Consider the following 22,394-nt stretch of genomic DNA (forward strand, 5'->3'; position numbering starts at 1 on the left):
TTTTTGTGTTTTGTTTTTTTTTTTATATAGAGATGTGGTTTCACCATGTTGACTAGGCTGGCCACAAACTACTAACCTCAGGTGATCCCCGGTCTTGGCCTCCCAAAGTGCTGGGATTACAGGTGTGAGCCACCATGCCTGGCCTGCAATTTGTTTTTCTTTTCTTTTCTTTTTTTTTTTTTTTTTGACAATCTGGCTGTGTAGCCCAGGTTGGAGTGCAGTGGCACGATCTCAGCTCACTACCACCTCTGCCTCCCAGGTTCAAACGATTCACCTGCCTCAGCCTCCTGAGTAGCTGGGATTACAGGTGTATGCCACCAGGCCCAGCTAATTTTTTGTATTTTTGGTAGAGACAGGGTTTCCCCATGTTAGCCAGGACGGTCTCTATCTCCTGACCTCGTGATCCGCTTGCCTGGGCCTCCCGAAGTGCTGAGATTACAGGCGTGAGCCACTGCGCCCCGCCTGCAATTTGTTTTTCTATAAGGAAAGCCGATCCCTCAGTGCTCAGTTTAGCATCACACCTTATGGAAAACTTCTCTTTTCCTCTGCTCAACTTCTCTGCCATCCCTTGTGCTGATATAGCACTTGGGCACATCTATAATCTTACTTACTAGATAATTAAAATTGTTGAAACTGTTAGTTGAAATGTATTAAATGCTTAGAAAGCATAGTTGATAATATTTGAAGCAGGTTTTTTACTCATTTTATCATTTATTCATGAAAACATTTCTAATATAGGAATGCCTTTCCATATTTTATCATTGATTTAACTACTGCTTTAGAAGGGATGAATAAATGGCTCAAGTTCATGCAGGGAAGAAGTGAGAGCACCAAGATTCAAACATAGGCAGACTGAGTTGAAATATTTCTTCAGTCAGTGATGTATACAATTTTTTTCTGATTCTAATATTAAAGTTATATTATGCTTTCCAAATACTGAGGGATAAAAGAAATTAGAAAAATCGTAAAAATTAACAAATTTCACAATTGCAGTATTCACATTATTAGTTGTGGATACCTACCTTCCACGAGCTATTGCTAATCTGATAAAACATTTTTTAATATATTACTGGGAATATTAAATCTCTACCTTCACTACTATTTGTACATTAAATTAGAAGAAGAAAGCCTTACTGAAATGAGAAGAGAGATACTGCATGAAAATAACAGACTCCAAATATGAATATTAGATAATAAATATACTTCAGTCAGACAGTTTGGTCAAAAGTGAAGATGAATTATAGAATATAGCAGTTCTTTGCAAACATTTGTGAAAATAACATGTGAATCTTATTGATAAAATATTCAGGTAAGTATATTTTTCATTACTATTTGACCTTATCAACTATATCAGAGAAATTTGCATGAGCCAATTTTTCAATAAATATAGCATTTTATATTATACAAATAGAAAATGAATAAAAAAGAATCCTGTGTTTTTATAAAACATCGGAAGCACTTTTGACAGGAAACAGGATTATCTGAACAACTGAATATTTATGGGGAAATTATATACTTAGTATAGAGAGATTTGTACTATTAATCAATAAATCATTCAGATGCAGAGAACTCTAAGGAAGGTGAAAATTGTAAATCAAAATGCATATGCATATAAATCATTATTTTTAAGGAGGCTATTTTGGTAGAGCAAATAGCAGAAATGAAATATTTTACCTAAGACTCAGATTCTGGTAATACCAGGATATAGCTAAATAAGAAATGAGAAGGATTTGTCTTCATTTAATGTTTAAAGATCGTCACTGTAGAGACAGGAATTATCAGTGAGCCCTGGACCATGGTTCTGCAAAGAAAATGATGAGCTCTACTTACTGTGTATGTACTATTGTCTAGAGTGAACCTACTTTTCCAAGCTAGGAATAAACAATAATATTCTTCAGTATCATACTTAACACCTTGCAGTGCCCTCACACACGTTTCTTAAATGATAGGCTTTTCTTTTCACATTCTCCTGTAGAAATCTGGTACACGTTCATTCCTTGGCAGCTGTGTAATAGTTTAAAGTCTGAGCTCTCAGCAAAAGAAGACAAAAAAGTGAGAAAAAGCCTCATTCTGATTGCCAGCCAAATAAATATATCTTTAGAAAGAGGAGGACAATGTTTACTTTGCCTAGTACCTCTTGAAACAATAGAGTCCTGTAGGACACAATTGATAGCAATGGGACCAATCTCCCTATCCAATCCGAGCTTTCACTGTACTTTCTGAGTGTCAGGTCTCTGAGCCCAAGCCTGCACGTACACATCCAGATGGCCTGAAGCAAGTGAAGAATCACAAAAGAAGTGAAAATGGTCAGTTCCTGCCTTAACTGATGACATTACCTTGTGAAATTCCTTCTCCTGGCTCAGAAGCTCCCCCACTGAGCACCTTGTGACCCCCGCCCCTGCCTGCCAGAGAACACCCCCCTTTGACTGTAATTTTCCACTACCTACCCAAATCCTATAAAATGGCCCCACCCCTATCTCCCTTCACCGACTCTCTTTTTGGACTCAGCCCACCTGCACCCAGGTGAAATAAACAGCCTTATTGCTCACACAAAGCCTGTTTGGTGGTCTCTTCACACAGATGCTCATGACACTGAGAAAGGAGGTTAAAGATGTCTGTCTATTTCATAATAGGAGGTAACAAACTGTGTGCGTCCCATGTGGCGAGAGCTCAAACAAGGCATGTCACTGCAAGTTTCCCAGAATGCTAAATAGGAACAATGGAAAATTTATACAGTTTGGCACTAACTCATGGGCTCTTGTTCCTCTGATTATTGGGAAAAATTATTTCAGGCTCCAGATATCTAGAGGTTTGGTGTTAGAGAGTTGGAGATCAGCAAGTAGCAATAACCCTCTCCCACACCCCCCCAGAAAAATGTACAAATAAATCATGAAAAAAGAAGGAAGGGAGGAAAGAAAAGAAAAGAAAAGAGAAGAACAAATTAAAAATAGCAGGTTAAAAATGAAAGATCAAGTTTTGAGATAGAATAAATGTTAGAAATATGCAGTCAGAAGACAGCTATTTCACCATTACAGGGCTCGTGTATGCTTCTAGCTTTTTGTTGCTTGGGCAAATCAGCCCAATTTAAATGGCCAAAGGATATAATTAATTAGACAATTGCAATTTCGAAAAAGAAAAGGTATTGTTTCCACTTAAAAAAAATAAGTAAGATGATACACTTCATCCTCTTGGATTAATCAGATTTGGAGAAGTGCTTACATGGAATGGAAGCAAGCATAGTTAAATCTCAAAAAATCGGTATAATTAAAGAAGCAGCAAAAAGCACACACAGATGTATGGATATACAGTCTCACACAGGTTGCCACCCCCTTAGGGACTATTACTTTGTACTAAATGTTAGTATATGGAAGAAAAAGAAAAGACTGTCAATTGTTTTCTAAGTGCAACCATTTTTTTTTTTTCCATTTTCAGTGACCAGTATGGCTTCAGTAAGTCAGAAGGCAAAAGGAAACTGAATGTCTCAGAAGAAACTCAAGCTGTTCTAATCACGGCTAATATTCAAATATTAAGAAAGCATAACTATATTACAATGCCATAAAGTCAATACATTCCAACTTATATGGTGCTGTAACTATTGGATTCATTTTGTTTTTAAAGCAGAATGTACTCAACTCCTTGAAAGTCATGATCTCTGAGGTAATCTGGTTGCATAGTTGCCTAGCATTGGCAAATGCTTTCAGCAGGGAAAACCATTTAGAGGTTAATGAATTAGATTTCTCAGATTTATCCATGGCTATTATGTGAGTAAACGGCATTTGTTACAATTCTTTTTTGTTACAAACTATAGAAAAAAGAGAATATATTGGCTTGAGTAGCTGGAAAGTCCAGAGAATGTCATTAATTCCTGGCATAGTTGGATCCAGAAGCTCAAACAACAGCAGAATCAAACTACTCTCCCTTGATCTCTCAGTTCTGCTTTCATCTTTCATCTTTTACAGGAAGGCTGTCCTTTCATGGTGGCCCTACCGGATATCAGATTGCACTCCTTTAACTCTATGTTTTAACAGAAATATTAAGATAAGCTCTGATTGGATCGTATAATCTTTTTTCTACCAATCACTGTAGTTTGCAGCAAGTGTCCAATCACGGACAAGACTGACTCTCATGCCTGTGAACCAGAGACAAAATTGGCATGGGCTGAGAATAGGTAGGAAGATTGGGATGTTGGCCGGGTGCAGTGGCTCATGTCTGTAATCCCAGCACTTTGGGAGGATGAGGTGGGAGGATCGCTTGAGGCCAGTTCAAGACCAGCCTGGGCAACATAGTGAAACCTTTATCTCCACGAAGAAAGAAAAGGAAAGGAAAATTAGGAAATCAGGGTGTTGTTTTCAGGTACTGTTGGAGAAGAATGCTGCATAAATAAAAGGAAAACTTCACCAACCAGTCCTGTAAAGCACCTTGCATCTTTAGAGTCACAAGTCATACTCAGTTTGGCAAGCACACATTTTTAGTAAATTGTTTAGAATATTAAAACAATGACTAACAAAAGCCAAAAGAATATAAAATATATCTTATGTTTTAAGAACAAAAGCCTTGTTTGAGCTCTCACCTCATATAGCATTCTCGTATATATACTGACCTTGTAATCGCTACAGAAAGTATTTTGCCTCTTTTATCACATGTTCATCATTTGTGAGTAGGTATAAAAAAATAAGAATTATGGGCTAATCATTTTGGTCTTTTCTATCATGCTGATATTTGATTTTGGTTAATTATATTTATTAAATAATGTGATTTAATATGTAACTGCCAGATGAACACAGATAATCTAGATTTCTTTGCTTCAAGTAAAGGCCTAATTTTACTCACCTTGTAAAAAAATCCCACTTATGCCAAAAAATATGAGGAATATTGTTTTTAGGATTGTTAGTATTAAATTAGTCCATTGTGGATGGTGAAGTAGATAAGGAGAAAACACAAGTGAGTGAAGCTGGTTTTGCCTATTTATATAAAAGCATCATGAAATAGTTGCAGTATCACTTAAGGGTACTGGTGACAAGCCACAGGAGCATAGTTCTCCCTTAAACAGCATTTATTTGTATTATTCATACTTGTCTTACTATTACTTAGCACTGACATCCCAGTTCTTTTTAATGGATTTAAGATCCTTCTGTGTATTTAATAAATCAATAGAAATACTTTCCAGGGAAAACACTTTATACACTTAACCATTCTGAATGATGACACATTATTCTTTAAGCAACTCATTTACCTTTTTGTTTGTTTGTTTGTTGAGTTTGGTTAAGAACTAAAATATCACTTTAATAAAGAAAGTTGTCTTTCTAAAATATGTCACTTTTGACATTTCTGTTTTCAATGTTCAGTAAATCAAAGTTGCTTTCAAGTGAAATACCAAAATAATAATAAATCTCTCTCGGCACTCCATTTCTCAGCAGGAAAACTCCTAGCTGGTTGTCTGCTAAAAAGCCAGTGAATGAAACAGAAGAGAAATGCAAGCCTTGAAATTCCATTACCTCCTTATGGAAACCACTGAATCACAATTCAAAATTTTCTAGATCTAGAAACCCAAGGTTTTCTGATTCGTTTTGCTGGTGGTGGTATAACTTATTGCAAATCAGACAAGACAGACAAGCCCAAAAAAGAAATCACGGAATGAGTTATGTACTGGCTGCAATGGGGAAGTCAGAAATGTGGAGTTAAGGAAAAAAAAAAAAAAACTACCTAATTTACTGGTTACCAAGAAGAGTATAGAAGAAGAAAACACAGAAGCTTTGTAAAAATAACAATGTGTTTTGCAGGAGATGTGTTCTAAATTTAAAAGTGTAATGGAAAATTTAAGTATAATTTTACAATGACAATGAATAGCAAGACAGTCATAATGTATTTACAGACCAGATAATCAAAATATATAAGCATAATTTTACCAACAATACCAACTGTATGCATGCATCAATGTTTTTCTATTTTCAAAACTGAAACAATGTTAATGAACTAGTTTTACTCAGAGCGGTCTGACATCAAATACGTGGTCTCTTTTCCAGCATTACATTTCCAATTCTCTGACACTGTCTGGGTGACCTACAATTCAATTCAATGCTGACATTATCTGTTTGAAATTAGCATCAGATCTCACAAGTTAAGGGCAATGGCTGAACTTAAAACTGCTGAGTGAAAAATAGAAGAAACAGACTGAGATTCACAACCTATGGTATGCATGCAAATTAAAACGATGTGAGAAGAGATAGAGAGATAGATATCAAATACAGTAGAGTAGTTGCATAATGAATCTGGGGAGGAAGAAGATTGGAGAATGGAGATAAAAGCAAATCCATCTATCAGTCAATCAAAGGAGGCATGTCAAATGAACCATTGCTAATGGTGCGCCATGATTAGGCATATGATTAATGTAATCTTGTGTATCTGAGATCTAAAAACTAAATAAATATAATTTTAAAATGAAGTAACCCTATATTTAAAAAAGAAAACCTTTTTTAAAGTTCATTTTTGAAAGCAAAGCAAAAGGCAACAAATTTTAAGAAGTAGGAAAAATGAGTGTAACACATATAGGAGAGTTTATGCCACAATATTTAAAGAGTTCTTGCAAATTAATAAAGGCGTCAGTGGTATAATCAAATAATTCACTATCAAAAATGCAAATGTTCACCACATAGATAAATGTATTCAATATCACTAATAGACTATTTTCCAGTCTTCCTTGAGAATAGGTCAAAAATAAATTTCAAAGTTATGCTTTGCTACCCTTTCTTGGTTCCAGAGAAAGAGAAACTTATCTGAAGCTGATTGAAAATGGTTAGGATGGAAAATAAACCACAGTCAGAGAGCTGAGAGGGACATAAAAGTTCATGTAACACGTGATAGAACAGAGGCACTGAAAAGCTGAATAATTTATCCAATAAAACACAGAATCACCATGTGAGAAATAGGATTAGAACCCAGTCTTCCAATGTCCCACAGTGAAACACTGACCACTGGAATCACACAGCAGAAGCAGCCCTCACAAGCTGGACTTAGGAGACCAGGAGAATCACGGGTTATGACTGCTTCCTGAGCATCTTCCAGTCAGGTCTGCTTCCAGAACGAGTCATGTTCCCTCTCCTTCCCACCTTGTCTCTCTCCCATTCAGAGCATCCCCTTCCTTCACGTTTGCCTAGTTACCCTCAAATAAGGCTCCCTTTGGCATGGGAATTCTTTCTTGGATACTGTTGATGGTTCCAGTATTGTTATAATCAATTATCTGTGGCCTCCATATGAACATTTTTCCAACCCTTGTATCTGTCCATGCTCCTGTTCGCTCCCCATTTCTCTTGTTATTTAAGCATTATTTGACTCAAGGCTTGGCGCATCCCGAACTTAGGTGGAAAAAGACACTGTTAGTGGGTGTCAGTCATTTATTACAGGAAATACGTTAACATCACAAGGACCTGTCATTGAAAATACTCTCAATCTATGATTTAGATTTAAGAGTAGCTAATAATGTGCTCTCCTTTCTATTTTTAAGAAAATAGACTGATACAGACTTTAACATGAAGCCCAACCCCAATACCAGCCCTAATTTTTCAAGGAAGTGAAAAACAAAAGAAGCAAAATCCCAAATAACATCTATGGAAGATAAAACAGTAAATATTGTAGTAAACAGCAAAATTGACCCTAAAGAGTACATTTAAAAAAATTTTTATCATAGTATAAATCTGCAGAATTTCAAACCAATTTATGAGTACTGTATATTGATGGCCGTCAAAAGGTGTTAAATGTCAAGGAGGAATACAGCGCTACTTCCTCAAGAATCGAACTTAAGGTGAAAAAGTTTTCAGTGTGGGCACCTTTAAAAGGTTCTCCACTTGCATGTGCATATAAAAACAGCAGAATTATTCATTTTATGTTTTATATAAAACAGAAAATTTCAAAGGAACTTTGTGTTTTCAGGGCTGCTTCAGGCTCTCTGCCCAGATCCCAGGGATGTGCACATACATACATTGTCCTCTGCTTTAAGAAGCACTTCAGAGGAAAAGTTTGAGAAGCAGTGGTTTAGTTGAAAGAATGATAAACTTAGTGCTGGGAGAACTGAGAACCAATTCTAGCTTTGATACTAGTTATGTCACCTAAACTCTCAAAACTTCAGTTTCCCCGTCTGTAAAATGGGATTCCTACTGCAAGATTTAGAGGTGGGTAGGAGGATTCAATAATTAGCACATCTGAAAGAAACGTGGAAAGCTGATAAGCACTATTTATGCAAAAAGTTTGGTTTGAGCAAGATTAAGAAACATATAATAACTATGGCTTATATTACCCCAAAAAAGCTATATTTAAAAAAAATTTGGGAATGGGGTTTCAAAATGATAGGTCATTGTGATGTTAATGTATTTCCTGTAATAAATGCCTGACACTCACTAACAGTGTTCTTTTCCAGCTAAGTTTGGGAAACATGTTGCCCAGGCTGAACTCAAACTTCTGGGCTCCAGGGATCCTCCTACCTCAGCCCTCTCAGTAGCTGGGACTACAGGCATGCTCCACGGCACCAGGCCAAAAACTGCTGTCTAAATATTGTACTTGCACATTGATTTTTTTCATACATCCCTTGATAGTCCCAGAATTTTTTATTCTATTTTCCTGCCTCATGAGTCACTCTCCCAGAAGTTCCCTGACAGTTTTAAGGTTCAATCTTGCTTTAGCTACTTGCATTTGTCGATGTTATTTCATTTAAATGACTAATACCTCTGCGCTATTCACAAAGCAGTTTCTTTTTTTCTTTTTTCCTAGTACCTTCTACATATAGGCATTTAATGAAAGCTTCCTGAATAAAAGAATTATCATGTAATGAAATTGAAATGTAATGTAAACATTGGCTGAAGTCTCTGGTTTCAGCAATCAGGCTGTCTGATTATGAACCTTGCCTCTGTCACTTACTAGCTGTGTTCTTAGACAAATTATCTACCTAAGACTCAGATTGCCTATCCAGAATATGGGCATCACAGCCATGCCGTAGTGTTTAAAAATAATAAATGTGATTGTGTATGGAAAGTGCTAGCATACCTTTATCATGTGCTAAATATGCAATAAATAGTAATTTTTATCAAAATAGTTGTATAAGTGGGAAAGAGGAAATGGTACAATGCTGCTAATTAATTGTTCTTGGCTATAAAATATCACATATTTCTCCCAGCTTCTAGAACTCATGGCTTTGTGATTTATACTTGTTCCAATTTGAATGAAAATTATTTCCTGGAAACTTGCTGCTGTGAGAATCCCTGCCTTTGACCACATGCCTGCTACGTTTACTTTAGTAGCTCTTTGTGGATCTAGTCATTTAATGGCCCTGGATCCTGTTTCTTCCCCATCAGCCGTTTCACTCTCTTCCTTCCACTTTCACATGTCTTAGCACAATGCAATTTCATAAGTAACTCTACCTTGTTATGAAGGTTCTCATGTTTAGTTAATAGTCTTCAAAGATATGTTTATAAATCAGCGTTTTCACTTTTTAAAATTATTTCTATTTTAAGTCAACTGCTAGCCAAAAAGTTTTTCGATGAGTTTAGTTTGAATAATTCCATAAAGTAGTTACTCGATATTTATTATTGATTGCTTTAAAAATGTTTCCCATCACCTATATACATTACAATAGACAGGCATTTATTCAACATAAAAAAGAAACTTCCTGACTTCAAGATCATTAGATTAAAAAATGTTGACCCACTCAGGCAGATTATCTTCTTTCCTTGATGACCTTAAAAGTTGGAGAGGCATTGAAATGATTTCAACAATTTAAATGCTATTCTGATACACTTACAATAAATATGTGCAACTTTCAGCCGAGGATATAGCTATAATTTTTAATGCAACATTAGAAAAATTAAGAAGAAATAGGAAGATTTTATACCCAGAAAAAATGATAGGATATTAATAGGACTTTAAACTTCCTTTCTTATTATTTTAAAGCCATATATTTGACTCAATTAAAATTAATAGAAAATAAAATACTTTGACTCTTACTCTGTTTCAGTTACCAGACTAGGACTGGAAACTGACAAATGACAAGCCCTGGACCTTTTCTTCAAGATGTTCACAGTCTATTTGAGAAGACAGATATCTATGTGTATGTATACACACACACACACACACACACACACACAGACAGACATATACACCCCTAAACAATAAGCATATGCACAAGAGAGAAAGTCATCATGAGAAATGATTGATTCTCTGAGACAGGTGCAGAAGTCAACCCTAATGATAACTATAATATTGGGTCTGAGTTTTGAAGAGCTAATAGAAATATGTCAGACTGGGCTAGAAGGAGCTTTCTAAACAAACGGAATATGTGATTTGATAGAGTGTAAACTGCAAGAGAGGAAAGGTGCAAGAGATACTCAAGGTCAGATCATGAGATACAGTATGGTCCCACCGCAGAGATATCAGAGAAACAAAGCAGTAAATAAATAACAATCTCTGGAAATAGGAGGTTAGATACAACTACTGTTCTGAGAAACACTGCTAAATCTGTTGCTCTAAATATAGTGCCCGACAAAGCATTCAAGCATAGATGATTTTATTCCTCCATTTGCTAAACCACAGTGCGGGAGCCTAACTACTTGATACTTCACTGATGCCATTTTTCTCAACCCCGAATATCATAGATTTTGTCTGAGAGTTAGTTTCTTCCAATCTGAAGAAACAAAAAGGCTTCTTTTAATTCCTGCAGATGTGCTTGTTTCTGCGATGTGTGTAAGAATCTGCCATCAGAAACCACAATCCAGAATTTACAGTTCAAAGTATCAGATGGTAAGAGTTTCCGTAAATTTGTTCTAATCAAAAGAAAGCCACCTGGAATTAATCACATGACAGGGTAGCATGAAGCTGATTAAGGATGATTTGCTTCAGTAGAAAGGCTTTCAGAACAATTGCAGAAGGTGTAGTAGGCAAGGACAGAAGGGATTCTGTTAAAATTTTTCTTTTGCTTTTTCTGTCTTGCAAAATATCCATCTTTATAACATCACTACAAATCTTAATTATTGCAATGAGTCATAACTCAATAAATGAACACTTTTCACTTTAAAAAATTAACAAAGTTACAAACTGACAAGCAGAATAGAAATATTCAGTATTGTCTGTATCTTTTTCAATTTCTGATACCACCTTACCCTTTTTCAGGCTTGCCTCCACATTTCCCAAAATATTGAAACTGCCAACCTTGCACTGCTCTATTCCTAATCTGTGTGTGAACTTAGCAGCTTTTCTATGCCGCCTTTCAATTTGTCCTCCCCAAGACTGAGCACTGTGGCCCTCTCTCTTGAAATTCTTCTCACCCCTTTTTCTCAAAAACACGGCTCTTTCCGGACACCTTCTTATGTTTTTACCCTTTCTGAACAGATTCTTTCACTGCATTCCATTTATCTTCTGGTTCCTTAAATAGAATTGTTTCTTTAGCTTCTACACTTCAGCTACTTCCCTGCTGCTCTGAGCCTTCCATGCCTGACCCACTTCCTAAATTTACTCCCAGAAGATTAATCCCTGGTTTTTTATCTTAAGCTCTCTTTCTCTCTCTGTCTTTCTCATGAGACAGAAATTACCTACCATACATTTTTAGCAGCCACAAGGACATCAAATCTCAAAAATTACTGCTTCTGGTTTCTCAAAATGAATATAGCCAGAATTTGTCTTCTTATCGTGTATCCAAACAGGCTTTCTTTTCTTGGAAATCCCTCTGCCCACTAATAGGAGTTCACTCACACAAGCTGGAAATCTCAGAGAGCTCTTTGTGTGCTTTCCATACAATTTCCTACAAAGTCTAGATTTCTACTTTTATTAAATCACCTTCAAAAGCATTACCTCTTCCAAATTGTTCTTGCTCAAAGTCACTGTGATAACTTTCCCAGATATGATGGTCTACACAAGAAAAATACTCTTAAAACTGGTTTTCCTGCCCTAATCCTTTCTCCTTTATACCATCATGCACAATAATGATATATTGATATTTTAAAGAGTAACACTAATCATATGTCCAAAGGCTCCAAATGTCACCATTTTCTACAATGTCTTAGATTAGCATTAAAGTCCTTTCTTCAACCTAGCCAATGTTTTCACCCTAAGTGTCCAGTGCTTCTCACTCTATATGTAATGCCAATCATCAGAGTTACTTGCTGTTTTAAATTGCTGTTTTGAATTTGGTATCTACCTTTACCTACGTTTTTGCTTTTTGCTTCCACATTTCTGTGCTTTAAAACACATCTCCACACACATCTGCCATACATCCAGGAAGGTTCTGTTCATATGTATATCTGGAATAAAGCTGTCCATGGCCAGGCGTGGTGGCTCACGCTTGTAATCCCAGCACTTTGGGAGGCCGAGGCGGGCGGATCACGAGGTCAGGAGATTGAGACCACGGTGAAACCCCGTCTCTACTAAAAATACAAAAAACTAGCCGGGCGTGGTGGCGGGCGCCTGTAGTCCCAGCTACTCGGAGAGGCTGAGGCAGGAGAATGGCGTGAACCCGGGAGGCGGAGCTTGCAGTGAGCCGAGATTGCGCCACTGCACTCCAGCCTGGGCGACAGAGCAAGACTCCGTCTCAAAAAAAAAAAAAAAAAAAAAAAAGGTGTCCATGATTACTCTACTTAGATGGTAGCATTTCTTCTTCTGAGCACTCAGAGGCCATTCTCTATTCCCCTGTAGTAGCATATATGGCTTTTCTCTTAGGCAGACAGGGTCCTGATTACAGGGTAATTTTCATATATGCCTTAGCAATTACAGGATGAAAGAACTGACCAATATGTTTGACCAATACGTTTTTCTGTTCCCTTTTTCTATGGATTCTGAAAAATCTGTAAAGACAATATAAAGTTGCCCTTGAGAATTAATATTTAGTTTCTAGAGACATATTAAATATTTGTTCTCAAGAAATTAGAAAGAGGTTGTTTAGGTATTGATTTATTTTTGATATATTGAATATCTAAAATGTTTATAATTTGTTGAAGTTATATTTTCCTTGAATATAGATTAATTATTGGTCTTAGGTCTAACAGAGTCAGTAGCAGAAGAAAGGCATTCTGGTGTATATAATTTTTTCCTTGACCTCCATATATGCTATTATTCCATATCAATTTACATAGATGAAAAGAAGAAATAAGGTAAAGAAATACATACTGACATCTACATATGTGCATGAAATAGTACTAAGGCTTTTCACAAACTCTTAGTAAACCATCATATGTGGGTTAAGAACATTTAGACACATTTTTGCAGATCAGAAAACTCATAAAATTAACTGCTATTAGATCTTGAATTCAGGTGTTCTGACTCCCAATACAAAGCTCATACCCCTAAACCACTCCATCTGTAGTGAGCTAATTTCCCTCATCCCCTGATTGCAACAAACTACAACTACTTAGGTTTTTATGTCATATAAAATTATCTCGAAATTTTCTTACACCTCTGAGATTTTATGACATTTATTGTAAGTCTTTTTTTGTGTGTGTGGTGGTACCAAAATCAGTTGCAGGGATAAGTTTCCGACTGTACCCGCCCATGAGGGGAGGGCGAAACTTATTAGAAAATAAATTTCTAAAAGAAACTTATCAGAATCTTAAAAAGGCAGGCATGAAAGATGTACCGGAAACTACTGAGTTCCTGTATGACTCTGGATATTTTCCTCTGGTTGAAGAGCTGGTATAATAAGAATTCTGTGAATTCCATATAAAAGGATGAAATAACAATAAAGCTATGTCTGAAGAATATCAGACATTTAGCAAAAATAGAAAAATTTCACTTAATATTTAAGTTTAATAATAATCTGAATGTATGCTTTACGTAGCACACCATATCAGAGAATGTATTAAATTCTTCAATTACATCTTGATATTGAGGATATATATACATTCTTACAAATATGTCATATAGATATAGGCAAAATGGTAAAAACATAGTATATAGATATGTAGCTGTGCACTTAGATACATTGTGTAAATTTAATTTTCCAGGGATGTATGTTCTCATATTACACCTTTTATGATTCTTCGAAAGTTCACTTTTATTTATCAATACAATTTTTATAAGCTAACACAATTATATTCACTCAAGAAATTATGTCTAGATGAGCACAAATAATGCCTTATGTTTTAAACAAAATAACTATTTCAAATGAGCAACATTCTTTACCAATAAAAAACATCCAGGAAGTAAAGCAATTTACTTATTTCACATAATTCACACATGTTAACTCACACAGGGTTTGTACTGAACTCTAAGTACAGAAGACATTTTTACATAAAATGATGACTTGAGAAAATGGCATATATTTATCTGTTCTTTATACTATATTTTTATAAAGCAGTGAAGGCATTTCTTAGCAGCCAAAATTCTATATGCAATAACCTTAAGCTGAATGAGTGAATTTCTGGACTCTAATTTTAAAGGAAATAACCTCTACTGATTCTAGTTTGATAACAGTTTTACTAATGTCAGTGTACTGAAAACATTTTTTTAATCACCTCAAAAATGCCTTCAAAATATCACTTGTGGACAAAATGATCAAATGTTGCAAATAAAAATATGCTCAAGTCATCAAATTGTTTGACTCTCAATTATGAAATTATATTAATCTTCAAATGAAATGCATAATGGTTAAAGTAACTTTTCTTATTATTAATATAGAAATCTTTGGAAACTGTGGACTAGGGTCAAATCTATTAAAAAGAAAAAATAATAGTACTTATCTCTGCTGAAGCCACATTTTTTTCAACTTAAAATGCATAACTATTTGGGTTTACATATGCTTACCCTTAGGTAGACCAAAAACATTTCTATCCTTCTTGAAAAAAGGTAGATAGGACAGGGAAAGAAATGGATATACAGATTTCTCTTTGTGTGTTTGTGTATGTGAGGTCAATGGTTTCACTTTTTTAAAAAACAAAGTAAAGTCCTCTTGGCCTCATTTCATTATTAGTGATGTATGCAGTCTACAGAACACACACAAATACGAAAATAATATACAGTGTCTTCAACCAAATGATGTTCATCTTTGGTAACCATATATGATAGAGATATAGAAAAATTGAAATACTAAGTGTTTTTTGTTTTTAAAACATACAGATATTTTATGCATTATGTAAAGCATTATTCTAGAATATGTTTGATTCTTAAGAAATTTTTCTTTTGCTTACAAAAATGATTTATGTAGTGTAGAAGATAAATAAAATTAGGGCAATATTACTATCTTTCCTGAAGTTTTTAAAGTCTGCCTCCTTAAACTTAATTTTGTTTTTACTTTTTGAGTTTATTTTCCTGCTTATGAATCAAAAATGTTCCCTATACATTTTACCATGGCATTTTACTTAAATTCCTTAGATGCTTGGGACTGAGACACTTAGTTCTTATCACAACCATGCCCCCGAAAAGTGTTTAATTGCTAAATGCAAAAATTTAAGAGTGAATATTACTCTTCAACATTATATACATGAGTGTAATTACTATGCTGAAATATAATAAAATTCTCATTATGCCCAATTCAGCTACCAAAAATAAAATCATTTGGCAGGATGATGCAGGTGCTTGTAGCGAATTATAGAAATAAGCTTGAAGTTTCACAGACTCTTCCTCTATAAAAAATAATTCATCTTTTCAATTGTCAGCACTATTCAGAAGAAGCCCAAATGTTATTTATTCCAAAAGTCTCTCTCTCTCTCTCCTCTTTCTCTCTCTTTTTCATGAATGGGGGTAGAGAGTAGAAAGAAAATCAACTGCTAAAGCAAAGCATAGAATATTATGACCCAACTTCAGAGTTATTGAACCTGAGTTCAAACGTTTTTCAACTCTATTTGATAGATATGACAGTCTTCTTTAAAGTTTTATATACTGTACTGTTTTAAAACTCAAATTTTAAAGTTTGAAAATAGTCTTGATCTGATCCTTGGAAATAGTCTTATCTGATCCCTTTATCTCTCAAGACTCAAAATTCTAAAATTATTTCACTTAAGGTTTCTGAAAAATAGCATAAGCAATATGTCTGAGAGAACAGAATTTCTTAGCAATATTAGATAATGTTGCTATATAATTAATTAGGAAATATTACCAAAGAAACCTACCAAAATATTATTTAGTTTATTTAATATCTAAACTTTCAAGTAAAACTTACAAATGGTGAATCTTCTGATATGGCATAACTTTTTTTTACTACATTTAAACTAACATTGTTCACTAAAGATTCAGGTAAAAAAGGCACAGTTCAAAGGAAAATGTCTTTTTTATTTTACACAATGTTAAGAATTGCATTTTGCTCTTGCAGCTTCTTGCTGTACCATTTTTTATGCTCTGAAACTTACGGACAATACTTCCATAGATCTTGTAGCACCAACTACTGTCAAACATGTCATCTCAACAGAATGAAGAATGTCCTCCGTTAGTTTATAGACGATTGTTGTATTTTTACATTCTTTGTTGCCATAAGGGTCTGCCCGAAAATGGACAACTGCATCATAGATAATTCAGTTGTGAATCCCTTTTTCTTATTTCAGTGAATCAATGACTATCATATATATATATATAGTATAAAATATATTTTAGAAACTTTTACACTGGCCTACAAAATTAAATTCCTCTACTGTTCTCAAATCCCTAGAGAAAATAAGAGACTGCATGCCAAACAAATCCTGTTTGCTTTCAAAAGTGTCAAATATACATCTGTCTGGCTATTCACACACCTTTGTTTTATTCTGAATTACTCAATAGTGACAGAAAACATACATTGATGGGAGCCACAGCACATCACTCTTGAAACTGCAAGAAAATTTGATAAGGGATTTTATCTTGTTTTGTACTTTAAGGAAGAGAAAGAACTACATTTACTACTATTTAAAGAAAAAATACACAACTCTGGTATGATTGCACATCTGTTAGCTGGAAGGGATACTAGAAATATACTGATTCTGTCCCTTAAATTGTTGCTGTAACCTTCCCAAAGCATTAAACAAGTTTACTTATCCCAGCTAGTTTAATTATAGTGGCTTATTAAATAACAAATGACAGAGGAGCAAAGTGACTTTTTTTTTGGTACTATGAAGTCTGATTTATTTTCATCCACATGTGGACAGCAGCCAAAATTTAGAAAACAGTCTTATTAACTACCTTCTACCATATGTTAATTGAGTATAAGGGCATTACTACTGTGTATTATTGGTTCAATTTTGTTTTTCTAAATGTGTCTATTTTTAATTTTTTAGCTTAAACAAAATAAAAACATGTATTCCAGGCTTGCACTAATGACTAAATGAGTTAAAATTCCTCTTTCTTTCAATGGTGGAAACAAACATACAGGCTTACACTAATGACTACATGAGTTAAAATTCCTCCTTCTTTAAAGATAGAAACATACCCAGAATCATGGAAAAAAAAAAAAAAAAAGAAAAGAAAAGAAAAAAAACTTAGTCCAGGGAACCCAGGACAAGTCTGAGAGCTAATCTCAAGGGCACTTCTATTAGCTGAATGTCTTGTATATTCAAAGAACTGGAATTTTGAAAATGGTCAATTTCCACTGCAATTTTTTTTACCTCTAAAACTCCTTAGCTCAATGGTAAAATTAAAAGATTTATATTTTTTGGAGTTTGTTTATGTAAACTTCCTTGAATTTTTAAAATGTCTCTTTCCAATATTCCATAAGTATAGATCTAAGGTCTTTTTTTATTCTTTTTCTCTCACTCTCTTTTCCTACTTTCTTCTATCTGTTACTTCCATTTTTTTTTTCTTTTAGTTTGTTCCTGAACTTAAAATGTATTGATAGATCACCCACTATTTACATGGTAGAAAACAGTAGTAATCAGATTTGGATCATCAAAACATGATGATATTTTTGCTTTAAAGTATTTAAAGTATTGCTGGTTACACACACCCTCCCTACCAGAATCTCATTATTGAAGAAAGACACATTTTAAAATATCAGGAGCAATCACTGACCCATCCATGAACCAGATGCTGCTTTTACCTTTTAAGGCAATGTCATGGGAGATCCAAAGTAGTGCATGTGCTTATTACTCTCTAGTCATACAATTCTTTCACTTCCAAATATTTTCTTTCAATGTCCCCAATTCTTCTGATAGTACTTTGTGCCTGAGTTTTGAAACCCTTCATGACTAAGACCCCTCTCTTTAATGAATACTTCAGAAGATAAAGTATGAAACATTGTAAATACAGAAGTCATACATGTATGCAAAATAGGATTTGATATTTTCAAATGACAGTTGTCAGTTAGATAAATCCCCATATCTTTTTTTCATTTTTAAGTATTCATTGCACAAATCGAACACCAATTATTTGCCCAGAACTGAGGATATAGCAGTTAAGAAAAAAAAAATCCTCCTTCATGAAAACTGCATCGTGATGGTGGGAGAGACAAAAAATAAGAGAAATACTCAAAACAATTATGTGTTAGAAAGTGCCCAGGAAAAATTATATAAGTGAAGCAGGACAGAGAGTTGAGGGTGGGAGATTTTAGACAAATAGATAAAAGAAAGCTTCATTGAGAAGGGGATAAAATCAGCCCTCCTTATCTGCAAGTTCTGCAGCTGCAGATTCAACCAACTGGGGAAATACAAAAATACAAATAAAAACAAAATTGTATTAGATAATTACTCTAGAAATGACTTAGAGTATATGGAAATATGTGTGTGGGTTATACTCAAATACTACACGTTTTATATCAGGGACTTGAGCATCCTTAAATTTTGGTATGCACGGGGTCCTGGAACCAATCCCCCTGAGATGACTGTACTCAGATATAGACCTGATAAAAGTGAATGAACAGACTGTGTAGACATTTGGGAAACAGAATTCCAGCAGAGAGAACAGCCTCTGGAGTTGAGTGTGAATTGGGTGTGAGACCAAAGGTGGCCAAAGACCAGCTCATACAAGGCCTTTTAAACTATGCTCAGGGAATTCATTTGAGGGTTTAGATCCAACAACTGACGTGATCTGATATTTGTTGGAATAAGTGTTGTAGTTGAGTATAGCAGTTAAGAGAATGGACTCTGGTACCCGTGAGCCCAGGCTCACCTCTGACATTATTTAACTATAGAATCCCAGTTGATTAACTTAGCCTTACTGTAGCTAACCCATCTCATGGGAGACCATACTTGTATCTACTTCATGGAAATATGATAAATATTAAATGTGCTGATATATACAAAGCACATTATAAGGAGTATATAAGTGTGTGTTAAAAAATAAAGACTGAGTATATCAGTTGTGTTTGAAATGGGCTCCAAGGGTCAAGGTAAAGCAGAGAGACAGCAATCAGGAAGCTATAAAATAATCTTTTTAAGAACTATTGTTGGCTTGCATTAGAACAGTGGAACTGTGAGTGGTGGAAAGAAGTGGCCATTTCGGCATGTATTTTGATGGTAGACCCAGCAGGATTTGTTCAGCTTAGATGTGAGTATGAAAGATAAAGAAGAGTGAGGTTATAGCTCAGGCTTTAGGCTATGTAATTGGAAATATGAGTTGACATTTATTAAAGTGGGGAAGGCAGTGAGCAGAAGGGACAGGTTTGGGTTTGAGCGAAGAAAAGCTTTTTTAAACATTGCATTTAAATATTTATTTTTTGCAAAGTATTTTGAGTAGCTTTGTAAACTTGACAAGCCTGTTAAACATTCAAGTGGATTCAAAGATTGGGTAGATATATGAGTCTGGAATTCAGGGAAAAATTCTGGGTTGAAGGTATAGATTTGGGACTTGTCAGCCTATTTAAAACTAAGTGAATTGACGAGGTTACAGAGTGAGTACAGAGGGAGGAGCAGTCCAAGGACTAAATTCTGGGGTGGGGGCATTCTAGAATTTAGGTGATAAGGAGACTAAGATGGTACATGCAGGAAAAGGGAAAGCAGGAGGAATGCCGTGGCTTATAAGCCACGTGAAGAAAGTGGTTCAGTAGGAAGGTTTGATCAAGGGTATATGTGATGCTGATGGGTCAAGTAAGACTGGGCTAAATGACAGAGAGGTCATGGTTGACTTGACACAGCAATTTCTATATCAATCTGAAGATGAATTCCTGAAATCAGTGAGTTCGATGGCAGATGTAAGGAAAGGCATTAGAAACAAGAATTTCACACAGGAAATTATTTTGAGGAATATTTCTACAAATATAAAAAGGAAATATTAACTAAAGGGGGAATTAAATTGTATTTTATTTACATAAATATCACCATGATTTTAAAATATCAGAAAACATCTGGTAAAAGATTTTTTTTTTAATTGTGACAGTCTAGAAGTAAAAATGAAATTATTTCTGTAGGTGAAAGTTGCTATAATTTGTTTGACTAGTGGATGACTAAGTGAATCTAGGCTATCTAATTAATCTAACCAAGTATATAGAGCTTTAAATATATAATTATCTTTTAGGCACAAATATTTCGAGATATCTTCGTGGCTAATTATTTCCCTCTCTAGGAACAATTTCCAACTGCAACATTACACAGGTGGGTTCTGGCAACCATTTTTTAAAATACATAAAAAAGGTGTCTTTGCTGCAGTTGATTATATCAGAATGGACACCTAACACAATAGAGGGTAGTGAGAGTCTCTCTTCTGTTATTTGGAATTTGAATTGAGGGTTTGCAGTGAGTTTTTCTCTACACCAAGTGTATTAGTCAGGGTGAGTTAGGAATATAGAAACCATTCGATGCATTTTTAAAAGAAGGGATTTAATACAATAGATTGAATATTAAAATAGTAGAGGACTGAAACAACAAAAAACAAAACCCATATTATCAACTTCACAAACCAGATACCACCTACAGAGCTGAGCTAACTCTTGTATTAGTAACTAAGAAGGAACTACCACCCATAAGACTTCAGTTCACCCTGAAGTTAACACCCAAAGACAGAAGTGAAGAGATGGTGTTACTGGAATTTAGGAGCTCAGACAAACTTATACATCTTAAGACGATGCCATGTGGCTTCTTCTGATAAGAGAAGGATGAGATCTAGCTGGAAATAACACCTATTACGGGCATACATGCTAATAAGGGTGCTAGAACAGTACAGAAAATGGAGCCATAGTCATTTTCTGTTGCCAAAGTGAAAGTGACAGGGAATGAAAATAAAAATCACTTTTCCTATCTTCTTGCCTTTATCTCTTCCTCCACAGTCTAGGCAAAAACCTGGTGCCACCTAGGAAGTAAGTCTGATAACACAATTTGCAGACTCCAGCTTTAGCATCACAGAGAAGAGAAAAAGGCTGGGCTTAGCTCTGAAGGACAATATGTCAATAACCAGTAACCTGAGGATTTTGGGGATAAACGTCCTTCACACTCCATGTGGATGAAAAGAGGAGACAGATGTTTTCCTGCAGGGAGTAAGAAGAAATATGTTCTAAGTGGGGCCTGAAAAAAATGAAAATACATTTCCTATTGGTTTTACATTTTGTAAATTCCGACCACTGAGACCCAGCTGAATTCCTGCTCTTGGATTTCATAAGTTATGTTTACAGTCTTAAAATTAAGTTGCTCTTCATTTAGTTTATCTAAGTGAGGCACTCAGCAAAATATCTGGCACATATTAGAGGTTCAAATAGTATTCACTGAAAGAGAAATTGGATCTTGTTTTCCAAAACTGACCATAAACTATCCTGTTCCAATATTCTACATCTCTGTGACATCTAACAGAGCAGGCACTAGCCACATGTGACAACTGATCATTTCAAGTGTGGTAACTTAGGTACCAGATTTAATAAGTTTAAATTTAATTTTAAAAACTGATATTGAAATCAGTTATTAGAAACTCTTAAATATGTTTGGAACAGCTGGAGATATGAATCCACTTTTCAACTGTAAATTTTATGAAACCTACATAGATCAGCTGCTTCTGATGAAGATGCAACATTCAAATAGAGATATATGAAAAATAACACAAAATATTTCAGTAAAATGTTTATATTGATTCCATGTTGAAATAATAATATTTTGGATACGAGGTTAAAGAAAATATATTGTCAATATTAATTTTACCTATTGATTTTTATTTTTTAGTGGAACTACTGAAAATGGCATATGTGCTTCATATTATATTCCTACTGGAGAATGCTGCTTTGAACTCTTGCTACTCAAATATGCTCTTGGACCAAGAGTATATGCATCACCTAGGAGCTTATTAGAAATGCAAAACCTCAGGCACCCCCCAGACAAACTGAATCTGACTCTGAATTTGCTTTTTAACAAGATCTCCAGGTGATTTGTATGAATATTACAATTTGAAAAGCACCACTTCAAACTACTTTTATATTCATTAGTTCCTCTAGAGCAAAGATTAGATATAGTCTGTCCTGTCTGTCTCAAAACATAGTTTGGTAAAGAAAATTAGGACATGAGAGTTTGGCAAATAGGGGGATAATATCTATTAAACTTGGAATTTGCATT

The 22,394-nt window shown here is 34.9% G+C and overlaps 1 protein-coding gene across 3 annotated transcripts in view; it reads left to right on the forward strand.

Moving 5' to 3' along the window:
* The window catches only part of LOC131382992 (U3 small nucleolar RNA-associated protein 18 homolog), a 175,650-nt gene that overhangs the window by 97,017 nt on the left and 56,239 nt on the right, over positions 1–22,394 (forward strand). The window contains exon 3 of one of the 3 annotated variants that reach the window (XR_009212635.1): positions 22,008–22,205. The exons of 1 other annotated variant lie outside the window; for it this stretch is intronic. Coding sequence is in view for 1 of the 2 variants with exons in the window: in XM_058435845.1 (XP_058291828.1) it covers positions 3,433–3,435 (3 nt within the window). In the remaining variant the exon portion in view is untranslated. Of the gene's footprint in view, positions 1–3,432; positions 3,580–22,007; positions 22,206–22,394 lie in introns of those variants that run through there. One more of the 3 variants, XM_058435845.1, reaches the window with a different exon arrangement.

This window comes from Hylobates moloch, unplaced genomic scaffold (assembly GCF_009828535.3).
Source record: "Hylobates moloch isolate HMO894 unplaced genomic scaffold, HMol_V3 SCAFFOLD_3, whole genome shotgun sequence".
NCBI classification, from domain to species: domain Eukaryota; kingdom Metazoa; phylum Chordata; class Mammalia; order Primates; family Hylobatidae; genus Hylobates; species Hylobates moloch.